Genomic DNA, 27,635 nt, shown 5'->3' with positions numbered 1-27,635 from the left:
TCACTTACCTTTAGCTTTGCTGTGTGTTTTGCTTTACCTTCTGGGTGCTGGCTTATCATATACCTTGTGAGTGAAAATTGGGAATCAATGTGTGTACAGTCATACGGTTGCTTGAGCACCAAGTTCACAGACCTCTTTTGAGAAGTGGTGCTGCAGGTTCTGCTTTCCCTCTTCGTCAGTTCAGCAAGTAGGATAAAGAAGGGCTAGGATCTAATTGCCCTTTCTTCCTCTTCATTGCAGGAGCAAGCAGACCTTTCTCTATCCCCTTTTCTTATCCTGTGGACTTTTTGTATAGGGTTTCTTATTTCTGAAATATATTAATTCATTAAAAAGTCTGGAGATGTTTCTCCCTTCTCAGAGTTTTGCACGAGCATCACGCTAGCAGTGAAACCCAAAGGTGGCATTGGAGACCCCAGCAGGAAACAAATCCCATCAGATATTTTGTGAATGTGAACCACTGTTGTGTGCTTATGCCTTTGACTCTGTTATAGTTGTGTGTTTTATTTTATCCAGTTTTATTTGGTGATAATTGAGCTTGGTAATTAAATATTGGGTGGTTGTTGGCCATCCTAGCCTTTTATGAGAAATACTTTGCTTTTGAAGTTTCAGAAATGAGCGTGTTCAATGTGTTTTGTACCTGAGGGCTTCACTCTGCTGTTCCTGTGTGCTGGAGTTGCCTTTTGGTTTGGAAAGAACTGGTTGCAAATATTTATGATGGTTTTTCATAGCAGGCAGTTAGGAGAGATTAGCTTTTACCTCCCAATTATTGCATTTAAATTCCTCCTAGAATTTTTTTGTTCCTTTTAGTTTCATCGTTTTCTATCTACTTTAGGGTTGACTAAAAGAAATTATCTGATATGGGCATAGGGCTTCTGGTGGTGCTGATACTGGAACTAACACTAAAATGAGGAGGATTTAGTGCTGATTTCCTGTTAAAGTTTTGTTTGTGTGCATGTTTGTGTTTTTCAGGAAAGCTGTTGCTTTTATGGTTTTGAGCAGTAATAGAAGAGAGAGACTCTGAAGGGAAAGCTTTGTAATTGCTCACCAGCTACTGCTTCCAAAGGTTTATAAATAAATTTTTCTGTGAAGCCACAGAGCCATTCAGTTATCAAAGAAAAAAACATACTTGATTAGAAGTGGAAAAACTAGATGCAATTTTCTTTTGCATTCTTGCTTTGGACAGTGTGGAGGAAAGCCCTTAAGTGGGAGGAGATCCAAGATTTTCCCTGTGACAGATTTTGCTTTTGAAGACGGTGCAGGGAGCATGATGAAGCTGATTCATTTGGGTTTTAAGTTGTGTGGGATTGAAGTAGTTGAGTTCTTGAGAAGCTGTTGCCTGCGTATATTTGATAACACGGAAAACTTGATTTAGGGGTGTGCGTTCTGCCCTAGCGAACTTAGAGATGCGAAATTATCCTAGACCACCTGTACCAGACTATTTATCTTCAAATAATAACGAAGAGACTTGGTAACCAGTCCTCAGTAGGTGTTTCTTTTGATTTTGTGTAATCCCTGTAGAGGTGTGCGATGATTTATACTCTCAATCAATGTAATCTTGCTTGTAGACTATAAAGCTGTTCCTTCTGCAGCCTTGTATTTTGTTTCCTTATCCACAAGAAACATGCCAGTTGGTATGAAGTCCTCTGTTTTGTGACATGTTACAGATGCAAAAGGAGTTTTGACTTGTGAAGATTTAAGGAAGGGGAAAAACCCTAAGTAAATAAGGATGCTTTCGTATTTTTTTTTTTCTTCAGATATGCCTTCTATTTGAGAGCCTCTGAGGGGTGACCTGATGTGGGTCAGGGGCTTTGAGGAAGCCTTCAGCATGCAGCTATAATGTTCACTAGCAGTTGAGTCCAAAGGTAGAGTTTATTTAAGGTACAGATCCTGCTGTTGAAGTCATGAAGTAATGCGGTGCACTTTATAGATGGAAAAGTACCTGATCTTTTGTCAGCCTCTGATGTCTGTTGCTCCACGAGATGCTTTTCAGTGATTGATCTGGCTAATGGGACACAAATTCAGGAATCACCTGTCTGTCTGTAGGAGAAACCGAACTGTTTGGATAGAGGAGTGGAAGAAAATAATTTCTCCCTTAGTGCTCTCAGCTTATGCTTTTACTGTGCTTGATTGCACCGAGAAACATAGTGGAAAGAGCTGCATTGGATGACAGAGGGACTGAGATGGTCTTTCGTTGTGCTTGTGATTATAAATTTCTGTAATAAGAGCTTTATAAACCAACCAAACAAAAACCCTTAGGGAAGAACTGTTCCAAGTATGGACAGTGTTTGAGGAAGGAGATGACTTAAAAGGCTGCTGTTGTAGAAGTTGGCAGGATAAATATGTACTTCAAAATAAATACCAGTTTTTAACTAAAGAGAGATTGGACTGTTAAAGATGAGTGGAGTATTTGCCTGATTCCTCCAGCCTACACAATCTTTGCTTCTCCTGCAATCTGTATGTCTCTTTATAAAATAGAACAGAACAAGCCCCAGAACAATAGTTCCCACAACCCTGGAAGGAAGAACAATTTGCAAATAGAAGTAAAAGCACCTTGCTGCTTTGTGTATGAAAAGACATTATTGAAAATTGTAATTATAGTAAAGTTTGAACAAAGTAAACTATACTTCAGATTCCCTGGGTTTATTTGAGGCTGATGCATAACCTCCAGGCTGAGCCTTTGCATGCGCCTGCCACGGCGCCTGTTTGCTTTGGCAAGCAAACTGCTGGGCGTTCTCTATGCGCTGAATGAGCTGGATGTGGCAGGAGGTTGCTCAGGGTGAGGGTTGCAGTGCCTGGACATTGAGCCCCCTGTTGTGTTGTTGATTTCAGCAGGGGGGAGAGGATGCTGGCTTTTTTCACCCAGAGGGCCAGCCTCAGCGGCCTCAACAACCCCCGGAGCCGAAAGAGCAGCCAGTGCGGAAGGTCACATTGACAAAGGCAATGCAACAGCAGCAGCACCAACAGCAGCAGCAGGCACAGATCCATTCACCAGCTCCTCAAGGAGTCAAAAACATCCAGGGATTCCATCAACCTAAAAAGGTGATTTTTAGATGCATATCGCTGCTAGAAGTTTTACTGTCTAGCTGTGTTGCTCTGTTAATAACTAGCATTCTATTTGTCAACTGCTAGCACAGGGCTGCATGACCCATGAGACGCATAATTGCATATAAAGCTTTTAATCTGGAGAGATCTGTTTGTACCCAGCACAGACTGGAGTTTCCTGCAGGTCGTTTCATCTGCTGACGTCCTGGCCAGCACAATACTCCCTGGGGAAAATGCGTGCGTCCCAAGATAGCACTGTAGGAGATGGTATCCAGTGTGCTTTCTGGCTTTAAAACCAAGAGTTTTCCTGAAGTTCGTCTTAAGCTTTCATTCCAACAGTTTCCTGCATGTGTAGGAGTGCTCAGTGACTGTTTCAGGATGCTCTTTGATCAATTCTCAAAGTTGGTATTGCTCAAAAACAGTTGATGATCTCATAAGTTGATTTTTACACTGATTGTGCCGTGGGGGGTGGCAGGGGGAGGGTTTGGGTGGCACCGGCATGTGCCTTCTCTGCTTTCCCAAACTGCCACACTCCCTGAAAAGAGCTGGTAATTTTGCTTCTAAGTTATTTCTTGGTTTTGAACTGTTGGCCTTAATCTTCCTGCTTAAGGATAAAGTTTCCTTGCTGGTATGAAATAATCATTACCCTCCATAGGCTTTCCAAGTAGGAATTGAGAAACCATGTTGAGTGCTAACTCAATGTTAAGTGTTAACTCAGTGTTGTGTTAGCTCTGTTTAATGTTTGTTACTCTGTTTCATCGTTATTTTTCCTCTCTCCAACTGTTCAACTTTTAACTTTACAAGTATTAAATCCACACGTTTGCTGCTGTAGAGGATACTGTCAGGCCAGATTCTACAGGATTTGGAGGAAAGGAACTTCCAAAAAAGTTGTTTTAATGTTGTTAAGCATATATGAGTATTCCATCCTGATAACAGACTAAGAGTTCGTAGCAAAATAGAGACTGGAGGTGCTTCAAGCAGTTTGCTGGTGTATATTGAATTTACGTGTGTGGGTTGAGAGGAGAAAAAGGAGAAGGGATTGTTGGTTGCTTTTTTTGGCCAGATTCTAAATATGGAAGCTGAATGCATGCTGCTAATGTGATCGATATTGAAAGCTAGTTGTGTATTTTGGTCTGAGACCACTGCTTGGTTGATCTATGCCAAATCTGAGGCTTTCAGCCTCAGTGCAATATATATAACTCAATATATCATAGATAATTCGCTATCCTGCTGAAAGAAGTTTGTATAAGCAGTGGATGAATATGTTAATAAGTGGCCTTTCAAATCAGCGAACAGCAACAAGCTGTTTTAAATCAACACGTACTTTAATCAAGTCTTTAAGTAAATTGCCAACTTTTATATCGTCTGTCAAATGCAGTGAGCAGAAACACTAGGTAAGTAAATCAAAATACTGTTACTTTTGTTGTTGGCAGGTCATTATGCACGGCAGAGGCAGAGGAGTAGCAGGCCAGATGGGCCGAGGACGCTTGATGCCAAATAAACAGAACCTGCGAGTGGTGGAGTGCAAACCTCAGCCCTGTATTGTGTCAGTTGAAGGGCTTTCTTCATCAACTACTGATGTCCAACTGAAAAACCTGCTGATGTCAGTGGGACCCATTCAGGTAGGTCAACCTCGGTTCATCATTTTTGTGTCAAAAGGCTTTCATTCCAGAAAGCTCAAGTAATTCCCTGACACTAACTACAATGTGTGTTTATTGGTAATTTATGTTTGAAGGCACCCCCACCCACCCACTCTACACCTGGTAGCAAAGACAAGCACGTGATGATATTGCGGCATGGGAGGTGCAGTAGGATTTTGCTAACCATCACATTCCTGCTGCAGAAGTCTCCTTCATTTTGGAGTTGCTGTGCTATCTCCATTATTTTCTTGAACAATACAAGCTTATCCCTTCTGTGAGGTTTCAAAGCCAAATGATCATATGAAAGCAAATGTATTTTTGGTTGACTTGCACCTCTCTTTGTATTGTTGACTTGCACCTCCCTCTTTTTTGACTCCTGTCATTGCAGTCCTGTGGTAACGGAACTTAATGACCACTGACCGGTGGAGGCTTTGTACTGTGTAGCATCATTTACTTTTTCAGATGAAAACACAGATTCCTTTCAAGGATTTTATTTATCTTTTTTTTCTCAGGAGAGTTCTCTGTAGGAAGGGTCTGTAAACAAGGTTATGATGCACACTGGTATAGCTACTGTGAAGCTTCTGTTTGTAAACTGCCTTCTGGAACTGACGTTTTCAAAGTATTGAAGGGATTGGGAGGCCCTGTCTGACTCACTGTTAGTACGTCTGAAAGTGTCAGTTAATAATGAAACACAGAGATGAGGAAAATTTTTTTTCCTTAATTTTTTTTTTCCCAAATTTGGGTGTTCCTTTTGACAGAATCGACATTTTTAGACAAATGGAATGAGTGAATTGAAGCTGTTCTGTGGGACCTATTTATGAGTGGGACCATCTCTCTGTTGCAAAACTCGCTGCTCTCCAAAAGATGTACATTTTGCCTCACTCCTTCCCAATGTAGTGAATGGAATAATACTGAATAATTTACATTGTCAATTCAAAGAGGTTTAATTTGTTTGTGAAAGCATAAATACTCTCAGAAAATACTTTCCTCCTTCATGTTCTGTGGTACTCTAGGAAATTATTCATACAGTTCCAAAGCACGTTTATTCAGCGTTTACTTGCTAAATCTTGCATGAGAATATTAGGAGATAAGTAGAAACCCTGCTAGGAAATACCGACAATTGAGAGAAGTTATTGAGAATGTGCTAAATCAGTATTTGCTGTTTCATAGCAGACTCCAAACTCCAGTCTCTCAACTCAGTGCCACGGACCAATTTAGAAGGGTGTGCTTATAGGGGAAAAAATGGATAATAAATATTCCAATAGGATTTGATACATCCTTGTGCCATACAGAATTTGTGTTCTTGCAGCAGCAGCCAGTAGCTGTACCTTTGGAAATTATCATTTCTGAATCATCATCTATTTTCATTTTATCAGGGGTCTAGAAGCAGCGCTTGAAAGAGATGCTTGAATTTAGCTAATGATGCAGAAGGCTTTTGTGCTAATTCTGCACCTGAGTTTCAAGCTTGTCTGGTAGAACACTAGAAATTTCCTGGCTTGTTTGAGACTGAATGATGTTGCACAAGCGTGGATAGTGAGATATGCAGGGGAAAAGCAGTCCTTCTATAGGAAGAATGTGTGACTGGGACCACCATATGCAATATTTAGCTCTATTTATTGGGTTGGGGTTTTTTTCGTGGTACCATGATGTACCACAGAAGTGTCAACACACCAAATGTTTTTACTAGTGTATGTGCTCAGTGCTGTACAAATTCCCCTGCAACTGGAAATGGTCAAGAGACTCCGATAGTGAAGGGTAACTCGATTATTTCCTCATTCTTCATTGAAAATGCGTTTCATTTAAGTGATTTGCAATGAGGAGTGCAGAAGAGAACCAAGTAGTGAGTGAAAGGGTTCCTTGCCAGCTGGATTTTGGGGGTTTCATGCAGAGGGACAAGAACTGAATGGCAAGGACAGGTCTTGGCCTTGGGCAGAGCAAAGAGATCTTGGGTAGCACAGAGCTCTCATTCTCTAAAATGAAATGTTGCAGCTAGATGAACTGAAACAGGAAGGGCTTGGAGAGATGGCTGTTGCGAGGAAACAGCAAGGTGAGGCATTCCAGCTGCTTTTTCGGTGCCCAGGTTTTTAGCTGATTCACATGAAGTTCAAGAGACTGAGAGGAGGGGAAGGTGAGTCAGTTGTAGCTGACTTTGTCTTTTAAGATGTAGCATATCTTGTCTGTAGCTGTTGACTATATTCAGCAAAGCTGCCCTTAATGAGTCGAACTCTGAGAAATCGGTTTCTTTAATTTTGTTTATAATGGGAGCCTAAAGGATTTGTGTCAAATGCATGCTTATTTTTCACAATTATATTAGAAATTTCAAATCGGAATCAGAACTTAAGGAGTTTTGCCTGCCTTGAAATGACACATGCCTGTTATCTGACACCCAGGTTCCTGGTTAAAGATTCCTAAACTGTAGGACATACACTTCTAATGGTAAGCAAGCGTCTTGCTTTGAAGTGGCATGCAAACACAGGTAGTGAATGTGAGTGTTATTTCTTGTGTATCAGGTTCTGCTGCTGTGATTGTGGGAATAGCCCCCAGAGAAGGGGAAGAGAACTTCCTAATGAACTCTGTGCCTTTTGACAACAAGAGTATATGGCAACCACTCATCCCACCTGATACAGGATCTCTGCTCAATCTGCACCTTCCGGGCTGGTGCATCTGTAGAGCAATTGATCCTGCACCAGCTCCTATTTTCAAACAGTTTGGCTCTTGGTTTTGTTGCGGTGTGCTTATCTTGCTTGTGTTTTCTCAGGAGAGGGATCTTCACTGGCATAACAGAAAGTTTTAACATGTTTATGCAAAAAGTCTATAGTTTATCAATGGGGTGAATGGGAATTACTTTGTTTTTCTGGATACAAAAGGGTTGGATTTTTACCTTTTTCATGTATTATTATCGAGGTACAAGTACTTTGCACAAGTCTTGGTAAGGGATGTTGAAAACATTGATGTTCAGTGCTCCTACCTCTGCCACCAGCTTGCATTGGGGTTGTGGTTCTGTGAGTCACGATTGGAAAATAGAATCATAGAATCATTAAGGTTGGAAAAGACCTCTCAGGTCATCAAGTCCAACTGTCAGCCCAATACCACCATGCCTACTAAGCTGTGTCCCGAAGTGCCACATCTACATATTTTTTGAACACCTACTTGGGAGAAGAGACCAACGCCCATCTCACTGTAACCTCATTTCAGGTAGTTGTAGAGAGTAATGAGATCTTCCCCCAGCCTCTTCTTCTCCAGACTAAACTATCCCATAGCTAAACGTGCATAAGGGATGATAAAGGAGACTCTTTACAGATGAAGTTGGAAATTTACTATTTTTTCACTTCCGTACCCTAGAAATTGAGAAAATTATCTTTCCCTGTATATGAGCTTTGAAATACCCTCTATTGCCTAATCACTGAAGGCTCTTTCATTCTCAACTTTGCTTCATTAAAGCTGCTCTGTTATTAACATGGGAAAAAAAAATACCATTAAGATTCTTAACACATGGAATAGAAGAAAATCTTAGGGGCTCCAGGAAGAGCGCCTTAGTTATAGCTGCATTTTACAACTCAAACATGATTAAATTAGCAGGCAAATTAATTCCTTTGAAGGAACAGTTTGTTGTCAGACCCTTTCTGGAGAGGATAGGCTTTCAGATACAAATAATGTACCTGCAGTAAAATCTGAGTACTGAATCTAAAATAATTGCATACTGTAAATAAATTTATGCATTCCAAAGTGTTGGAAAGTACAGATTTCTGAGCACAGCACCAAAATAGAGCCTCATGAGGGCTGCACAAGAACAGTGACATTCAGTACACATCCATCCAGAACCAGTTGCTAAAGTAGATTACTAATAAGTTGCAAAGGTCATAAAAAACCCAGTGTGTTTTTTTTTTATGCCCTTGAATCAGAGTTTAATATTTATACTGTCTAAAGTGACTTGTGTTCAGCCTAGGTATGGCCACCTTCAGATTCTTTCTATATATAATTTTTTAAGATGGTGGCAGGTAGAGGGGATCACTTGCCGGATCGCCACATAATTAGAGTACTGAGTGATCGTTCTGTGGAGGTGTTGCATCGTCATCTTTAATCATATTTTCTTACATCACGTGGTGGCAAACAGAAAACGTCAGTGCAAAAATCTCAATACTGCTTGTGAAGATCATAAATTCTGATGGTGAAATGGATAAAAAAAAAAATCCCAGAAAACTCGGCTGTTGCGTATCAGAGGTGATGAGAATGCTATGACTGTAGCTGTATTTTGCATAGTTTTACAAATATGAGTTTTGCTCTGATAATGTAATCATTTCTTTTCTGGTCTCAGAAGGGAAAAACAATTGCCTTGTTGATGTGCTTCTCTTCCCTTTCTTGGAGTGTTAGTGCTACCTAGTGCTCAGTTAGGGTAAAGACAACTATCTGCACTGACACTGCAGTCAAAATCGATGAGTTTATTTTTAGTTTAAAGGCTTATCAGTGGAGATGACAAGCACACCTGGATGAGCATGCCCAGAACATGAGTGCTTCTCCAGGATCAGCAGGGTGGTTCTCCGTGTGACAGGGCACACAAGACGTGCAGAGCTGGCGTGGTGACCTATGTGATTTTTCGTGTTAAAACATTTTAAGCCAAGAGCTTTTGCCAGCTGCATTGACTGTGGGAGAAGATTTGGGCAGTGCTGTTCCATCCTTGGAGCTGAGGGAAGAGAAGAGCAGCTCCATAATGAGTGTGTCTGTCTCGGCCCTGCTGTATAGCAGTATGTCGGCTTGAGGTCCCCATCTCAATGGCAGAAGAAGATCTATTCTTCTCTTCTTGCTTATGGAGATGGAAAGATGAGCACTTTTAAAGGTAGTAGATAGTAGGAAGTCAAAGGTGGCAGAAAAGCAGGAAGGAGGAACACGAGGTGAAAGAGATCAGTTGCCACAGCTGAGTATAAAATAAGGACATTCTGTCCCAGCTTCTATACCTATTGGAAGTGGCTAGGAAGTGTCACTCCTAGGAAGGATGCTTCAGGTGTCAGGAGACTGTGAAGGTAATAAAAGTGTGTCTGCATTTATTGATTGGGGTGAAGAACAAATTGAATCTGATCTTTCCTTTTAGAAAGTGCCTGCTGTGCTGCTATTTGACTTGTTGCAGAGCAGGTTGCATCACATGCCGAGATGATGTGTTTAGGAAAGTTTACACTTCCTTTTTGCATAGACCTTGTTTTAGCACCTTCATACGGGACTGCTGCCCCTAATCCCATACTCACCAATGAACTGAATGTACAGTCTATTAGGTAGTCCATTTGCTTCAGTGAAAGAAATTAAGTAAAGGAGGAAACCTTTATTTCCCATGTGTCTCCTATAATTGAAATGAGTGCTTGCTCCAGTCTCACTCCTGCCTGCTTGGTTTCCATCTCACGATGCTGTTATCTCCCTTTTAACTTCTTCCTCTCTGTGTAACCTTCCTGAGTTTTGGTGTGAAAGATGTTTGCTTTCTGCAAGACATCTCTTGCTTTCTACTCATGGATGTCCTGCTGCTTGTCTCAAGGCTCTTTGTTTTGCAGTCAAGCTTAAAGTAGAGATAATTGTGCTGCTGTTATCATGCAGGCTATATCAATATAATTTTCACTGATATTGTGAAAGTGTAGATTTAATTACAGTGTGCGTATAAAGAAGAAATTTCAGGGCAGTGTAGGTCTGCAGGCCTGAAGAAATGTCTGCAAAGAAAGTGGCCCCATTATGATATTCATGCTTTCATCACTGCAGCTGCAGAAAAAGCCAGAGCTGCAGATGTTGGATTTTTTTTATTATTATTCTTGAATTAGATTGTATGTTTTAAAACAGGCAAACGCTCAGTCAAAAGCATCAGTGATCGTGAAGTATTGGTTGGTTGCTTTTTGCATTTTCTTTTCAACACAAGATCTGCATCTTCCCATGTCAGTGACCAAGGAAGCAGAAAAAGCAGATAATCAGATCAGTATGAGCTCTCTGCAACCTAAATCCTTTCCATACAAAACACTCCTCCTCAGCCTAAACCAGTTTTTTATTTTTAATGCTGGAAATGTGTCAGAATGTAATCTCTTCTCCAGAGTCAAATGGGAACACGCCCAGAATACCTCTGATCTCAGATTGATCGCAGAAAGTGCTGTACAGTAGATCTATATGCCTGAATCTATAAAGTAACCAGTCATTTGAAATCCCCTGGAAGTTATTGTGTGTATTGTCAATCCTTTACACCTGAGTGGATCTGGGAAGAGGTTTTCATCCTCTAGTGAGTGTCTGACTAGGTTAACTTAAAGAGAAGATGCGAATGAAGTTGTTTTCTTAGAGCTGTGAAGTTTGGAAGGATGGTGATATTTCAGTTTAGGAATTCATATGAAGGAGATTCTAGTGGAGTGCAGTGTGGCAACAGGGAGTTTCCTGTGGGGGAAATGAGTGTCCCATCATTAAATGGGAGGTCAAGTGATGCTCGGTAGAACCAGCCTGTCTCCAGAGGCAGTGCTGCGGGGCCAGTTGTTCCCTGCCTTCCCAAACCAACCTTTCAAAATCAGGGGGTAGCACAGTAATACTAAAATCGGGAGAAATTCCTAAGGAGTCATGATACTTTGGGAAAGAGACTCGTATTTTTATCATCGTAACAAAGATAAGACTGAGGATTACTTCTGTATTGTGTATTCTTTGAAAACGGGAGAACAACTGTCATTAGTGCTTTGTTATGACCTCTTAGCTTCTCTTTTTTGCTACCTCAAGTTTAAACCTAACACACTGAACCAGTTTTTCAGAAATGCCATTAATCTGTGGTATTTGCTATATATGAACATTACAGAGAAAAGTATTTAATACCAATTCGAATGTGTTTGTCTCTAAGTAACATCAACAGTATGCCAGACATTCATGTTGTGGCACTCTGGTATCAGCCATAGCAGTAGTTGTTAAGGAGTGGAACCTGGAACAGGTCACTGGCGTGGTACCCTATTAGCAATCCCTGAGGCATTTTTGGAAGTGCGGTGTTGCAGGAGGGCTAGCACTTCTCACAGAGGACTGATAATTTTGTAAAAACTTGCTGTAGGTTCCACTTAGCTTTGTTGGTTCAAATGATGGATGAAATATTTTTCTAAGCAAACTATAATTCTGTAAGTCTTGCACATATTAAGTACTTTCTTCAGCATTAAGCATTGTTGTACTTCTAACTGTGAGAAACTGATCATTTCTTTCTTTTTTTTTTTTTTCCCCTCCATTCAGATCTAGATTTTTCCCACCTTACTTTGGCAGTGATCTTCCCAGCCTCTTGCTTACTATAGCTGGCTCTTGCTTCAAGGCTTCTTTTATGGTGATTTGTTGGAGACATTCATAATTTCTGCTTCTCATGGAAGTTTTAGCAGCCAGTGAGATCAGTATTCCAAAAATAATACTTAAATGCTTCATTTAAAATTGTGTAGTTTCTGTTCATGATATTAGATATTAACCAAAAAAACCCCAACCCTCATCTCTGAACATGTAGTAATTTCAAATAGACACCATGAACTTCAAAAGTGAACGAGGTCAATAGGTAAAAGTGTACAAGTACTAGATTAGTTGATTTATATAGAGAATCATGCAAGAAGAACTTCTGTTCAGTGAAACCTGTATGTCATTATTATGACATTTTCTTCAGAAGTAGTTAGGCAGCATAAAAGGAAATCACAAGATTTTAAATCTATCCTAATATACAGCATTGTGGTGGAAATACAAGCTGTGGGGAAACAAAAAAAATACTGGAAAGATTATAAGTGAGATCTGTTTTCCTGCAAGCTCTGCAATAGCTCATGCAGTACTTCAGGTTTTACTTCAAAAATAAAAGATGAATTCTTGCACTTATATGACTTTATACACTAATGCAACACCATAGACAATGTTACTAATAATTCTGGAAACTTAGTAGAGCATTTTTTACAAGTAAATTCGCTAATACAGTGAATAGAAAGAGCATGATTAAAAATAACAGCTTTCTGAGAGGTTATTTCAAGATCACAATGTAATGAATGTGTGAGCACTCAAGGTATCCTGAGAGTCATATGGATGCTGGAAATATGGAATTTTAGCACTGAAAATAATGGCTGCCAAATTATTCTAAAAAGTTGAATAAATTAAGGGTGCTAAACTAATGAGGTAGTGTCATTAAAATATGCAGAATTAATTAATCTTGTATGTATTTTCCTAGCAGGTGTATTTGGAATTAAATCAGAAGCTGGTGAAGTAAATCTTTAAAATAATGCCTTGAACAACATTTTGAGCTAATAAAACTCCACAGGTTACAAAGAGAAATGTTTTCTTCAAGCTGTCACTGTTAACATCATCTAAATGCACAATCAGGTCTAAACTGCATATCATCCTGAACTCAAGAAGATGGAAATAATTCAGTAGGATGAGTATGCAGTTATTTTCCTTCAGATTTCCATTGAAGTGGAACACTAGTTTGTATTCCCAGCTGATAACCCATCTGCTCAGGGTGGATAGCAGCAGCTCAGGACCTACACACTATGGCAAAATTGTACCCACTTGTTCTGTGCCTGACAATCAATGTTGTCAAGCATAAAATTCAAGATTTAAATAGTAATGCAAGTAAGCAGATATTGTCCCAAAATCAGAACGTAGATTTTCACGATATGTTTGTCAGCGGGATGAATAATGTTCATATTCACAAGTTATGATAAATGAGGATTTGTTTGAAAGCACAGTGTAATCATGATTCATGTTGAGATATTAAAAATGTGCGTCAGCAAAGATTTGTGGTGTTTCAGGCTACGTTATTTCAGGCTATAGTGTTTTTATCGTAAGTAACTTAGCTTACTAATTGTCTTATTTATTCCTTGTTAAAACAAAACAAAAGCTTTTCTTATACATAAATAAGGTACATGAGGTCCAACACAAAAAAACCCAGACCGTGCCTGTGACTCTTCATTTAACAAATTAAGAAAATCAGCTATGATTGCCTTCAAAACAGTTCCCTTCTGAGCTGACACACAGCTGCATACAACGCTGCCAATGGTCAAAGCAATTCTGCACATCGTTTTATGAAAATCTGTTGAGAATCTCCGTTGTTTTTGCTTTCAGCTCTTCCACCAATGAAAAATGGGTTCCTTTGAGCACCAACTTGATCTTTGGGAAGAGGGAGCCAGGTCTGGTGAACAGGGTGGGTGCTCAAGCTCAGTGATGTTGTTATTAGGTAAAAACTGCTTCACAGACAAGGTGCTGTGGGCTGGTGCACACCGATATTTTCCAGCTGAGGGTAAGAAGACATCCACATTTGAACACATGTCCAGTTGTACTGAGTGAAGTGATTGAGTTGAGCCTTGTCTCACCGTGACAGGTTAGAATATGTTTTATAACGATGTCTTTGTCTACCCCCTCCCACTCTTGATTCCCAAGCCTTGAGGTTAGTCTTGGGGTTTTTGTGTCAGACCTCATATATACCTAATATAACTAACCAGACATGAAGTGATTCTGCATGATTTTCACTACCATATTTTGAGCACAGCGGAGGCCGTGAGTTTTTAGTTAAATTTTAACTGAATTAATTTTTTTCAGACAGTTTCCACCTGGAGAGGTATTATTTGTGTAGCATTAGTTTATCCTTTTATCTTGCAGTCCACAATTCTCTCTCTTGTTAAAGCATAGGCACATGTAACTGCAGTAGTTGAGAAGACCGTGATGCTAGAAGTTACTGCCTGACCCCAGGGCTGTGTAATGACCGGTGTTTAGGCAGTTCAGTGAAAGAGCAGATGGTTGCCTTTTTGTTTCCACAGTTATCTGTATTGGCAAGTGAAATTAAATCTGATAAGGATGTTTTTCAATAGACTTATCCAAGAACTGATGCCTTGTTGCCAAAGCAATTGAGTATTAAAATGTATTTAGTGTTTTGATTGCAATGGCTTTTTGCTTTGGAAAATAATGTGCTAATACAACGTAAGAACAGTCTGTGATATAGTACCAAATCTAGTCAGTCAATAAACTTCATTAATTCATATGAAAGCATAAATAAGTTGTCTATTAAAGATTTAAATACGTTGCCTAATTTCACTAGTAAGTCTGCACTATACCAGAATGTCTTCTTTCAGTCGATTTTTTTTTTAATCTGCTAATTACTGAGCAGCTTCTTAATAATTTATCATTATGGGCGTATAAACTGCAAAATCAAATTTTGCTTTAATGCATCTCAAGAATATTAATGCAATAATAGCTCAGTTCTTGTTGAAGAAGTCATTAAATGCAGCTTCTCTTCAATTGATCACAACTGGGGTCTGCAGCATAAAGCATTGGGAGACTCTTCTCTGTTGGTTGAGTGAGACCTGATGTTTTGAGGATTGACTGTCAGCAGGAGGGCTGGAGATGGTTCAGGAGAGGGGAGAGAAGCAGGTGAAAGCAGACATGTAGGGTACAGCTGAAATGATGCATCTCCGGGTTCTTCTGCAGTTCCTCTTGTCTGAATGTTTTCTGAAATATTCATCCTTTCAGTGATTCAAACAGGTTTTTCTCATATTAAAAGTGTGGAGTTCTTTGAACGGAACAGATTTATTTTTTTTATTACAGTTCAGAGATTTTTTTTCAACTTCTATCAGTCTCTTGTTTCTAAATTTTATTTCTTAATCTTACTTAATGGCTCTGATTAATTCTTAATCTTCGGAAATTAGTCCTCGGCGATAGGACTTAGTCCTTAGTTCTTTTCTTGCCAGAAGAGTGGTGTCAAGAGAACATATATTAGATACAGTGCTATAAATGATAATAAAGTGACGTCAGTGAAGGAGGAGAACACAAACTTCAACTCCTCCTTCACCCACTCCAGCAGATAACCTCCAGGAAATCTTAGCTTTGTCCAAGGTCTTTCATTCATATTTTGTTCAGTGTGACTGTATTCTTGTGGATAAAACGTGCTTAACCTTGTCAAGAGCTTTCTGATAAAAGAAAGAAAAACAACAAACAAAAATCACCTGCCAAGTGTTTTTCTTTTTTTAAAGCTAAACCCCATTCCCACCAACTCAGAAATGAAGAAGTTGCAGTCATTTAGCTAAACCTTTCGGTTGTAGCAGCTTTCCAAAAACTGTACAGTGCAAGTTAACCCACTGATGCTTATCAGGTTTGCTGCATCCTTTACCTTTTCCTCAGCTTTCACTCTGAAATCACAGAAGTGATGAAAATATTAAAATTTTGTGATTTTCCAAGTGAGAGGGAGGTTTCTTGTCAATTACATGAGGATGCAAGGTAGCTACTGCCAAAATTAATGACTTCAGAATCACAGATAGATAAGTTACAGAAAGAGCCTAGGGCTGAATTGTCAGGCTTAGAAATGAAGAATTATGACTGTCAGGCGCCGTGGCTCTTGTTAAATAAGCATTTTATCAACGAGTCTTACCTGTTCAAAAGAGATTATAAGTAGGCAATTTTAATAGCAAATTTCATCTAGGCATTTGACGTGTTTCTTCAAGTGCTGCTTTAGATTGAATGAACAGGGAACATGTTAGTTGAATTAAAAATAATTTCACTGCGAGATCTCAAAGTATGTTACCCTTAAAATGTATCAAGGAGTGGGATTGTACGTAGTTTCCCAAGAAATAGTTGTTTGTATAAAGATTTTCGGTACCTTTTAAAATAATCTAGGTGATGATAAAGGGTTATTTCAGGTGAAATTTGATGTTCTGGAGACTGACCATCAGACTGCTGGAATCATCCAGGTGAGGAGGCGTGCTATTGAGTGCCAGGGAGGATGCAGGAACAGAGAATTACCCTTATACATATCCACCAGGAGGTTATAATGAAATCTAGAAAAGTTTTCAGGTGCCAAAAATATCAATATAAAAGCTCAGTACAGGATTGGATTTGCCTTATATAGAAACTTATGCAAAGAAAAGAGGAATGTTGGCCATTAAACATCCAAAACCTGCTGTGAGGTAGTGGAATCACTGTGACATGGAGCTTTAAAATGTTGATTGAAGCCTTCAGGAGATCTGTTTTAACCTAGTTACTGTGAAATTTGTGGCCTGCGTTCACAGGCAGTGGGGTGAATGGATCAATACTTCTATGCTGAATATTTTGTGATACTGAATACCTGTTGCATGTTTTCATTGATCGTTGAGTGTGTACCTACTTAATGTGTAAAATTTCACTTTTTCATATTCCTGAAGTTTCATTTTGAAAAATATACCATTCTAATTAAAGTGCTAGTCCAAAACATTGACATTAGCCTTAGTAAGTTTGATAACTTGTCATTACAGAGGCCACAGGACTACTCTCCAGAACCATTTCCTTGTTGCCTTGCCTATTCCTGCTGCAAAAGGGAGCAAGGACATGAGCTGTTCTACTCCCTGGCTGAGGCATGGTATAGTTTTGGAGACTACAGTTCTGCACAGGATGGAGGATTTTGATAGTAGCTTAGAGCATTGTGAAATGTTGCCCTTGTGGTACAGGAAGCATGTATCCCATGAACTTGTTTCTCTAGATGTGTGTTGCATGATTGCCCATTAGTAGGAGGACCTGGAAGTGGTGACTGAAGCCATCTCACTGGCATTATGTGGCTGTAGTGTCTACCAGAAGCTAGACACCTGATTTTGTTAAAACAGTAGGAGGATATGCAGTCTAGAGATCAAATCCTACACTCTTTTCCTATCACTGTCCTGTTTAACCTGTTGAAAGCCTTGATCCTTTGATGTACATCAGGTGAATGACTTCAGGCACTTGTGTGTGAAGTCGAGCTGTGCCCAGCTGAACATCTGTCTTTCGGTTGGTGAGAGTTCGGCTGCAGGGTTTGGTTGATCCAAATGGATCGAACCGAAGAGCTGTTGCATTTGCTTAAGGAGTGATGTTGTGGGTTTTCCAGTTGGTGCAGCTGCTTAACACACCAGCTCAAATATCTTCCGCTGGGTCCCTGACTGCAGTCTGAGAAGTCTCTTTCCATTCCCTGGACACCAATAAGTGTTACTAAGCAAAGAAATGTGACAGAATTTCAATGCGTTTGATGCAAAATTAATTTAAAGAGAACTTTAAATGAATACTAAATATATATTTGGTCTTTTTTTCTCTGCAGAGTTTACAGATGCTTCCTCAACAACGGAAAGCCATAGCAAAATTTAAGGAGCCAGCACATGCTTTAGCATTTCAACAGAAATTCCACAGGTAAATAATTAAGCGCTGCTGCTGCCTCAATTCCTTCCCTCCCTTCAAAAGATTAAATCAGTCTTCTCTGCTCAATGTTTTTCTTATTCTAATCAAGCGTCTGTTTATCAGTGACCTTCATAGAACCTCTTTGTCTGTTCTCCACCCGTAGAATCAGTTTGAGTACCAGGTTTAAATTTCTTTTAACTTTTAACAGGCACATGATAGATCTCTCCCACATAAACGTGGCACTGATAGTTGAGTGATGTCTGCTGAGAGAAACCCTGACACTAACAGGAGCGTACTGTGGAGCTACACAAGACACAGTGACATAACCATCGGGTTGTGAAACCTTTCAGCTTAGTCTTTAATTGCTATATTGAACTACAGAAAGCAGCGAGACGTCCTCCAGAAGAGCTGAACTTGAGAGGAACAGCAAAGGTGGAATTTCTGTTCAGTTTGCTCGTGTTCTGTTGTAACCACGTAGAAATACAGATTTTTTTTTTTTTCAAAATGCTTTCAACGCGTGTAGACACTGTTCTTCAAGATCCTGCTGTGTGACCACAGTGACTTGAGAGAGAACGTTTACATCGAAAGATCTAGAAACTGTCTTCATAGTAAAGAATATTTGATAATGGTTGCTCTTATCTTCAGTGCGAAGTGTTTGAATGAAAATTCACTTTTCTAAACAAAATACATACAGTTATGTTGTATATCTGAGGGCACAGAAGGTATTTCTTGCATAGGTTTAAACGTGTTCACTGAATAGCGGTATGCTGAGAGCCTTTGGAGGTGACACTGGAAAACTGTAATTTCTACCTTGTAAATATGTTGTCTGTCTTTGCGTTTGTCTATTCCAACACAAACTTCCACCTTCTCCTTCCAACTCCACTTATTCCATGATACAATATGTAGGAATAACTTTGCTGTATTTTCCCTTGGTTTTTAAAAACGAGGATCTTTGCCCTAAAGTACCATTGTGGGGTAGTGAGCTCCCAAGCGATAACTAGGTTGTTTTAAATGACGTTGCCAGATACATGGAAAAAGAAATATTTAGTGGCTCAACTCAAAGCTATTACACAGGAAGACTGGCGCATTCCTAGTAGTTCTTTTGGGCTAGGATTTCATGACTGCCATATACTGTGTTTTGATTAGGTTTTTTTCTTCGAGATTTATTTTGTGACTAATGCTGAACCATAAGAAACCCATGACTGAAAGGACTTGGTTTGATGTGTTGTTCCCAATAAATATGGGACTTTCAGGACATTGTGAATCTGCTCAGGAATGTGGCAGTTCCACAAAATTTTGTGCAAACCTTAAGCAGCTTATATTTTATTTGAAGTAAAATCCATATTTCCTTTTGCTTAGAACCATTTAGATGGTATTGCCAAGGGAAGAATTTTTTTCAGTTACTTCTGAATAAACTTGTATAAATGTCATCTTTATATTGGATTCCCGTTTTTATGAACATTTCCAGAGTATTTAGACTGTGAGCTTTTGCTTCATTCTTTATTTTAGGAATACACTTAAGCACTCCACCTATTATTAGAAGGGGGGACTTACAGAAACCCTGTAGGTTTTTTACCTGAGTGACCACAGAAGAACACTTATTGGTATGTAATGAAACAGCTGCAAATGGAATCCAAAATAGGCATGCCAAGGGGGGAAGTGAGTTTATAGTAGCATAGGATTTTTTTTTTGAAGATTTAATGGTAACCACCTCACAAAGACCTAATTGGCTTTCTTACAATTTTGATCTGTATTTTCAATTACATAGAAATTACTAAAAATAATAATTGAATAGTAAATGCTGTTGAAAGGATTCTAGGTCAAAAACTGTTCTTTGTTCATCGACATAATATAGAATAATGTGGTACTTTGGAAAGAATTGCACTGGGAAAAAAATTTGAGAGGTGGCACTAAGCCCATTTACAACTTAGGAGATGCAGTAACATCATGAGAATTTTTGTATGGAAGTTTTTGACATTCATCTGTGGAGTTCCCCATTTCGGCATGATACCGAGTAACATTTAGCACAGTTACTGTACTTAAAGTGCTTTTAGTGCCTCAGGGTAGACCCAAGCCCAGGACAGAGAATGAGCCACAGGTAGGAAGTGCCTGGTGGGAGCCAGCCCTGAAGACTCAGCAAGGTGATCTGCCACTCTGAGCACTAGGACCCCACGCTGCCTTCTCAGGTTATGTAATTTTTATTTTTATGAAATAAATGCTTTTCCTTACAATGAGTCATTAAGCAGTTATTCATCCCCCTCTTAGGGACCAGTTTCTCTGTAATGAGAAGGATAGGAAGACACTCTTGAAGTGGAGTGATGATAATAGTGCGTGTCTGGAAATCTGGGCTAGATACAAGTGCCAGACAGGCCAGCAGCTGAGTTCAGCAGTAGGAACATCTGCAGTTGATAAGCTGTCCTGTCAGGAGGAAACGTTATTGGGGATAGAGGATTTCTTGGAGCCTGAGAATATGGGTTTGATTCAAAAGTCAAAGAAGTTTGTAGAAACACTCCTGCTTTGGGTTTTGAATCCATCCCAAAGAGGCTGAGGTTCAGCCAACTTAAGAACTTTTATTCAGTTGGGTTTTTTAAAAAGAAAATTTTTTTTGAGACAAATGTGTGGCTTTGGAATAAAGACAAAATCACCTCAGACCTGTTTAAGTGTAGGAGGCAACGTAAGCAATGCCTATTTAATGACTAGATGCATCCTCTTTAAAGGCGGTTGCAGTAGGTTATTGCTTGTGCATAGGTGGTGCCAGTGAATCGCTGGTGGTGATTTTAGCTCCTTATTGCAGCACCTGGGGATCTTACTGTGTGTAAACATACTATATGTATGTGTGTCTATATGCATTTTATTATACACATACATACATATGCACACCCTATGTTGTCACCATATCTTAAACAACCTCGTTAGCAATTAGGCAAGTTATTTGTTAAAATGTTTGTGTTTTGTTAGTTCTCAAATCCTGACTTAAATCTGGATCTCTTGGCAATGATCAGTTTGGATCATATAGCTCTTTTAGATCCATTCGTTGTCCCCTCCCAAAATGACCCAAAGGAAGTAGAGATAAAGCTAGACGGACATGTTCTTGCTATGTTCTCTTTCAGCATATAGTTAATTCTGAGCATCTTAAGTTATCTTTCTTGGAAGATCTGTTGCAACCATTATCTTGTTCTTTCTGTATGATGCGTTCAAAATACAATGCAAAATGGAGAGAGAAAAAGCATTTAATGTAGTATGTAAATATTGACCTTTTAAAATTAAAATGTTACTCAAACTGCTTACAGTCAACCACATTTTAGCTATTTGTTAGTTTTTTGTGTTGTCTTATCTAAGTTTAATGGATACAGTTCCATAAATGTTGATGTGGTTTTGTGTATATCTTCAAATTTTTATAAAGATGCTAGTAAGTCAATACATATTTCCTGACCTGTGTATTATTTGTTCACAGTTTTTATTAGCATAATTTTATAATTATTTTAATAGGCAAGTCCAGTAAGTGATTATTTGGAGCCAACTTTTTTTTCCTCCCAGATTATTTTGGTTTTGTCTTGTAGTACTGGAGAACTCATTTTATAACTAATCATATTTTGCCTCGACTAAAAGATTGGATTGGCCATATGATTGGTGGTATTTTAGTAGAATGATTTACTTTTTCTTAATTTAAAAAAAAAAAATCTGTCCTTAACTTTTGAGGGGAATTGCAGTGCAACTGTCAGGCCAAGGAGTGGGGTTTCTAGATTTGTTCCATTGTGCTGTACAAGTACAAATTAGGTCTGTCTTGTAACATTGTTCTCAAAAGTTTGGAATATTTTGGGTTTACACGTGATTCAAGTTGCTCATGTAACACATTTGTTCATCACAATGTTAGCAACTACTGTGGCACACATACTGTATGATGGGAGGATACGCAGTGTTTGAAAAGCTCAGCGTCATTGGTGCTAGGCAGGAGGAGGACAGGTCGGTAGCGTCTTCATAGCTGGAGAAGCTCGCATGCAAATATTTCTCTTTAAGTAGTGGTAGTGAATAAATTTAGACAGGGATAGTGTTCTTGGCCCAGGTACATCGCAATATTACAGTAAATATCGTCACCCCCTCTGTAAAATATCTTCAGATACATCGTATGTTCCCCAGTTTAATCCTAAAGAATCACTCCAGATTTCCAAATTTCTGCCAAAAGTCCTTCTAGCCAATGAAATAACAAGCAGACGGAGCGTTTTAGTCCTTTGATATTAGTCCTTGCATCCACTGCAAGGGTATAGATGGGAGATTTGTAATAAAACTGCAGGTTGTTTCAGAATAACCTTGAGGATCTTCCATAATTTTCCCTTAACATGATCTACCTGTTTGGAATAAGAAAAAAACTTTTACTTGGTGCTGATTTTTTTTTTTAAATTTTTTTTTAAACCTTTTATCTGTTGAAATTGTGCAGTTTTTCAGAGGCTGCTGTGGGCGCTCCTGGTAGTTACACACAGTAAATGCGTGTCTGTATGTGTGTGTGGGTGCGTTGCCCGTGGAGCTGTGGTGAGAGGGCGGGCAGGAGGGTGTGGGTTTTCATTCCTTGGGGGTTTTGTTTTGACTGGGGTTTTTTTTGTCTAACTCTACAGATAGCCTAGATTTGTTCTCTGGTGTAGTATTGTGTTGTTCTTGTCCTTCGCATAGTACTGTGTTTATGTGGGTTGTGGTACTCGAAGGTAGAAAATTAGCTGCACCCATTCACTGTCAGAGAGGCATTTTTGTTCAGGGAGACAACCCTTTTTTAAATTAGTTTTTGTACTTCTTATTTGATTTTTAGCAGCGTGTTGGATGAGAAATTAAATGTGCAGGAAACCCGTACTGAAAAGGTTGCAGAAAGTTAGAGTATAAAGGTCGTTTAGGGTAACATAGAGGTTTTGTTTCAATGTTACCTTAAATCATGTGTTAATCTCTAATTAATTCATAAACATAATACTTGAAAGTATTTTATCTTCAATTAGTATCAAATCCTAAGGATTTTATGTCAGGTTTCTTTGTAACCTGATTTTTAATCATATAGGTGATTTATTATTCACATGAGCACAGGGTCTTGTGTACAAAACCACTGATTCATATTGGATCCTTACGTATACCATCTTCTGGTATGATATGGTTGGGAAGGATCATTTTATTCCTCATAAAACTGCTTTTTGGAGAGTTGGGGTTTTTTATTAAAAAACACCTCTTGTTTTCTACTTCTGTACTTATTTTGGTCCCTTTTGCACTAAAGAAAACCTCAAGGGGAAAGTGAATCTCACTGGGTCTTTTAGGTGCCTGTGTTGCTTTCTTACTTCTTGGTTGGATGCACTGATTTTTCTAACTAACTGGAAATGGGCTTTATATATACACTGATTTTCAACAGGTTACATTGCTTTTATTTAGTGTAACAGTACTTGGGTAATTTTTTTACCATTTAAATAATTTTAAACAGTGTTACAGTTTAAGAACATTTTTGTACAAGAACCTGTGTACAGTTTAATGTGGCTGTGTTGCAATGTTGTGTGTAGTCAATTGGAAGATCACAATTTAAAACACCGCTCTATTGATGTTACGTCCGTTCGGTGTGTCAGGATTTTCTTTGTACCTAATGGTTTCTAATATGCCTTTTATTTTTTCCTAGTGTCTGTCAGACTGACTTTGGAAGTTTACTGTTTTATTTCTGTTTATATAATAACAAAAACTCTCTTTTGCAGGATTTCTTTTGCAGGAGGTGAAGTGTCTTTCAGCAGTTTAATTGCTAGTTAATATACATTTTCACTTTCAGATACAGCAAAGACACGATGCTAACACTCATTTTTCACAGCTGATCATCGGTACCATTGCACACAATTTTTATTGGTACAAAGTGCCCCTAAGTCAACTTTATTTTTTCCTGTGGTGCCCTTTTCTTCTGCCCTGTGCTTCACCTCATTTCCATCTCATTTGCCCCTATTCTTTCATTCACACAAGGATATTTGTATCCTTGTTATGTTCCTGCTCTTTCCACTCTCTGTTCGTCTCTCTGGACCTTTTCCTGTCTGTGTGCATTGCTTTCAATCTTCCACTCTGTTTTTTTGTTCTTACAGGCTCTTTTGAGGATACCGGAAGCCTTCCTGAAAGCACGTTGCACTGTAATTTTCTTTGCGGTCTTTGGTACATAAAATTCAGGTTGCTTTTACAGGTATTGCACCTTAGGAGATGCTGCCCATCCCCAAATACTGGAGAAGCATCACTTAACGGTTTTCCTTTGCAGTTTTACCTGTGTTGGAGAATTAAAACGTTTTGTGTACATGCTCTAGCATTTGTGGCAAGCCAGGCAAAACAGCATTAACTCCTCTTTTGTCCTTTTCACTTTTTCAGGAGTTCTGTTCTTGAATTCAGTGATAGTAATAGCACTTTTTTTTTATTGCCATGTAGAAATACGAACACTGTCGACAAAATTCTACCTCCTATTACTATTACTGAATGTGATCCTTCCTAACCTGTAAAGTCTTAAACACTGTATATTTTTGGGTGTTCTGAGAATCACTTCAAATGTATTGCTCTAATCTGGATTGCAGAGTTTGTTTATTAGCAGTTCAGGATATAAATTCATCAGACGACTATATCATACTGACTCCAGTGAGGGTTCGTCTACCTCATGTTTTCTACAGCGTCATCTGCACAAGATGTTTACTGCTAATTTCTTGAATGTAATACTGAACTTTACCAAATCCTCCGCTTGCATAAAAGATCTTTGTCATACCTATTTAAGTGAATGTAAAAATGGAACCACAAAGATGACCTCTTGTACAAGATATTTTACATGTAATTCCATGTTTCAAATGTCAACGTGTGAATATATTTATTGTACCTAAAATATGTCAATAAAACTTGTTCTTTATCATGCTTCCTCTGTTGTCGCTTGATGTACAACTTAGAACTTCAAACATGAAGGAAAAAGCTTCACACACTGTATTCTTTTACCATTTTTATTATGGTGGCATCTCTGGCCCCCTACTTTTACATCAGCATTATGAATGGCATTCTTTCAGAGCTGTGCAAAGATGCCCCAGATGGAAAAACAGTGACTGAGGATGGGTGATGGCAAAAAGGGGCTTGTGTCGGTGTGGTTAGTTGCAGGGATCTGGAGGTTACAAGGATCCTATAGGTTTAGGAGGAAAGTTTGTGAGTGTAAAAGCTTTTCTGCTTCTTTTCAGCCATACTGACGTGTCTAATAAAAGAAGTCTGCTTTCAAATATTGCCTCCCTTAATTTATGACATAAAGAGAAGCTGTCAGCAAGCTCAGTATGGCCATCGTCAATTATATTGTGAACACAATTATATCAACACGTATTTGAAGGCATTGGCCATTCCACTCAAATGGAATATCCTTCAATTATTCCACCCTTCAAAAGGAAAGTTACTGTATATTAAGTTCTGGAGTATTTTAGTAAGCACAACATCAATGAAGGTTAATTCCAGTGGCATGCTATGTATCAAGAAAAGGGGTCAGAATCATCTGCCTTGCACTTTGTAAGGTTTTTCAGTAGTTTGTTATTCACAAAGTTAAATGTAAAAAATCCCCCTATGACCCTGTTATCATTTGCAGAATGGCTACCTGTGATCCAGCATGTACGTTTTCATTGAAGCATTACTAGCATGTCACACCATTACTGGGGATAGATCTCAAGAGAACATAATTGCCTGAGGGCAGACTAATGATACTCTGAGTAGTTTGTTTCTGCCTCCCGATAGACGACATGTTGGGAACCTGCAATGCAGCAACCTTAGAAAGCTCATGGAGGTGAAAAGCCTCTGAGCCATGTAAGAATAACCATCTTTGCTTACAAAGTTCCAACTTAGTTTTCAGCTGGTATTTTTGCTTTGAATTAACAGTAAGAGCAAACTGTAAATACCCATCCAACTGCAACTCGTCTTCCACATCTCTTCCTCTACAGAAAGCTCCAAGCAGAAGTAAACCTCACTGAAAACCTTCAAAACTCAAGCCCTGATGTGTTATATATATAATGAGTTATATATATTTATATATATATATATAATGTGTTATATATATATTTGTACCTTCTTTCCTCTGTTAATCTGCAGTCTTGGGGCACAAGATGTGTTTTAGTGAATTTGATGCACTGATGAACACAGCATCACTCTTGCAATAAACTGAAGAGATTGGCCATTGCACAGCACAGGGGAAACCAATCTCCCTTTTTGACAGCCCAGGTTAGGATCAGGAAAAAGAGTCCATATGGTTTAGAAGGTAAAGCCTCCAGCTTATGAACTGGTAGAACGTTAAAGAAAATTAGATCTTTGAGAATTAGAAGGCTGAAAACTGCAAAGTAATGGAGGAAATCCATGAGACTAAAAGCTAGTTATTCTGGGGGGTGGAAAAGGAGTGACCGAGGGAGGTACAAATAAACCTTTACAATCAAATTTTTGATTTGCCTAGTGGAGTGATTAAAAAATTGGTCTTGATTGACCGTAATTAATTTGTAATGATTTGGGCAGGATGAGTTGGAGTGTGCTCGCCAAGCATGCTGGGAAATGGATGAGGGAGGGTTTGGGGGAGGATCAGAGCATCTTTCAGGAACTGGATGAGCTAGAGAATTAGAATAAAAGAGGTGAGATTAAATTTAATCTTGTGAAGTGCAAGAGCACCCATTCTGGTATTAATAAATAAGGATTTTTGCAGTAAATGTCACTGAGAAAAGAGAGCAGTGAATTAATTGCAGATAGCTGATGTATAGATGTGGTGAATTAAGAAAGAAAGGTGCTTGCCTTTTAAGGATGAATGGCTCAGACTCTTCCAGAATTGAACTGTTATGTATATTATGAAGATTTAATGCAGGACTTCAGAACTGCAACCCAATCAGCCATCTCCCTACTGCCCTAAGTAGAACTCTCATTGTGAATGTTTGTTTTGGGGAGCTTTTTTGAATGGTTCAGCTATCAAAGATTTTGTCTGCTTTTGCTCTGCACATTCAGCCTTTAAAAGACTAGGGCTTAAGCTACAGAAAGCATCCTTAGATGGATTCAATGAGAATTGACTGGTCACACAGTGCCACTGCTCCTTGGTTTCAAATGTCAATTCGAGTAACTATGGGATGTACGTTAAATATTTTCACCCATCCGTGCTGTTTTGAAAAGATCCCAGGGGAAGGTATGCCTTCATCTGGCAAAAAAATTAAAGATGCTGACTGAGGAAAATCATTCTACGTAGATGCGAGTGGCATTTGGAATGCTTCACAGAGGACTTGGGAGCTGAGCATTTCCATTTCTTCTGATTCTAGTCCCACATTCCACTATCGTTTGCTAGTTAACCACCAGTTTTCTTTAAATTACTGATGAGAGAATTCTACTTCCGTAAGGATTGGAAGGCAACAGCAAAAGGATGGACTAAATAGCATCAGCAGCCTTTTCCAATTCTGTTTTCTTGAGTCACTAACAAATCAGGCTGTGTCTTCTGAAACTTCGATATTCTTGTACAACATCACACTCTTTCTTTGTAGAAAAGCTCATAAGAACAGAGAGAGAGAGGGTTTGGAGGCTTTTTTCTTCATGTGTCTATGCAGCGGGTCAAATGCATGGATAGCATGGATCCCACTTGGCAGGGCTTGAGAGCTCAGGGAATAGCTAAAAGCTTCCAAGAAAAGCTACCACGTGTTTTGATAGTGGTCAAAAGGTATTCAGGGGATGGGGATTCCCGGCTGCTCCTAGAGCCCTCACCGCGGAGGAGGCTGAGGACTTCAAGCTGTTTTATCCAAGATAAATCACAGGGACTTTGAAGCACCTCCCATACAAGGACAGGCTGAGAGAATTAGGGTTTTTCAGCCTGGAGGAGGCTCTGGATGGATAGAC

General features: G+C 39.1%; 1 protein-coding gene across 5 annotated transcripts in view; it reads left to right on the top strand.

Moving 5' to 3' along the window:
* The window catches only part of RBM33 (RNA binding motif protein 33), a 106,634-nt gene extending 81,962 nt beyond the window's left edge, over positions 1–24,672 (top strand). For 2 of the 5 annotated variants that reach the window (XM_054057563.1, XM_054057560.1), the window contains exons 16-19: positions 2,830–3,039; positions 4,476–4,664; positions 17,710–17,798; positions 17,995–24,672. In XM_054057563.1, the coding sequence (XP_053913538.1) occupies positions 2,830–3,039; positions 4,476–4,664; positions 17,710–17,798; positions 17,995–18,043 (537 nt within the window). In that variant the 3' untranslated portion in view covers positions 18,044–24,672. Of the gene's footprint in view, positions 1–2,829; positions 3,040–4,475; positions 4,665–17,709; positions 17,803–17,994 lie in introns of those variants that run through there. The other 3 variants (XM_054057561.1, XM_054057564.1, XM_054057562.1) reach the window with 3 other exon arrangements.
* The last annotated feature ends 2,963 nt before the right edge of the window (positions 24,673–27,635 follow it).

This window comes from Cuculus canorus, chromosome 2, assembly GCF_017976375.1.
Source record: "Cuculus canorus isolate bCucCan1 chromosome 2, bCucCan1.pri, whole genome shotgun sequence".
Taxonomy (NCBI): Eukaryota; Metazoa; Chordata; class Aves; order Cuculiformes; family Cuculidae; genus Cuculus; species Cuculus canorus.
Note: the sequence above shows the minus strand (reverse complement) of the source record. Positions and strands in the feature narration are given on the sequence as shown.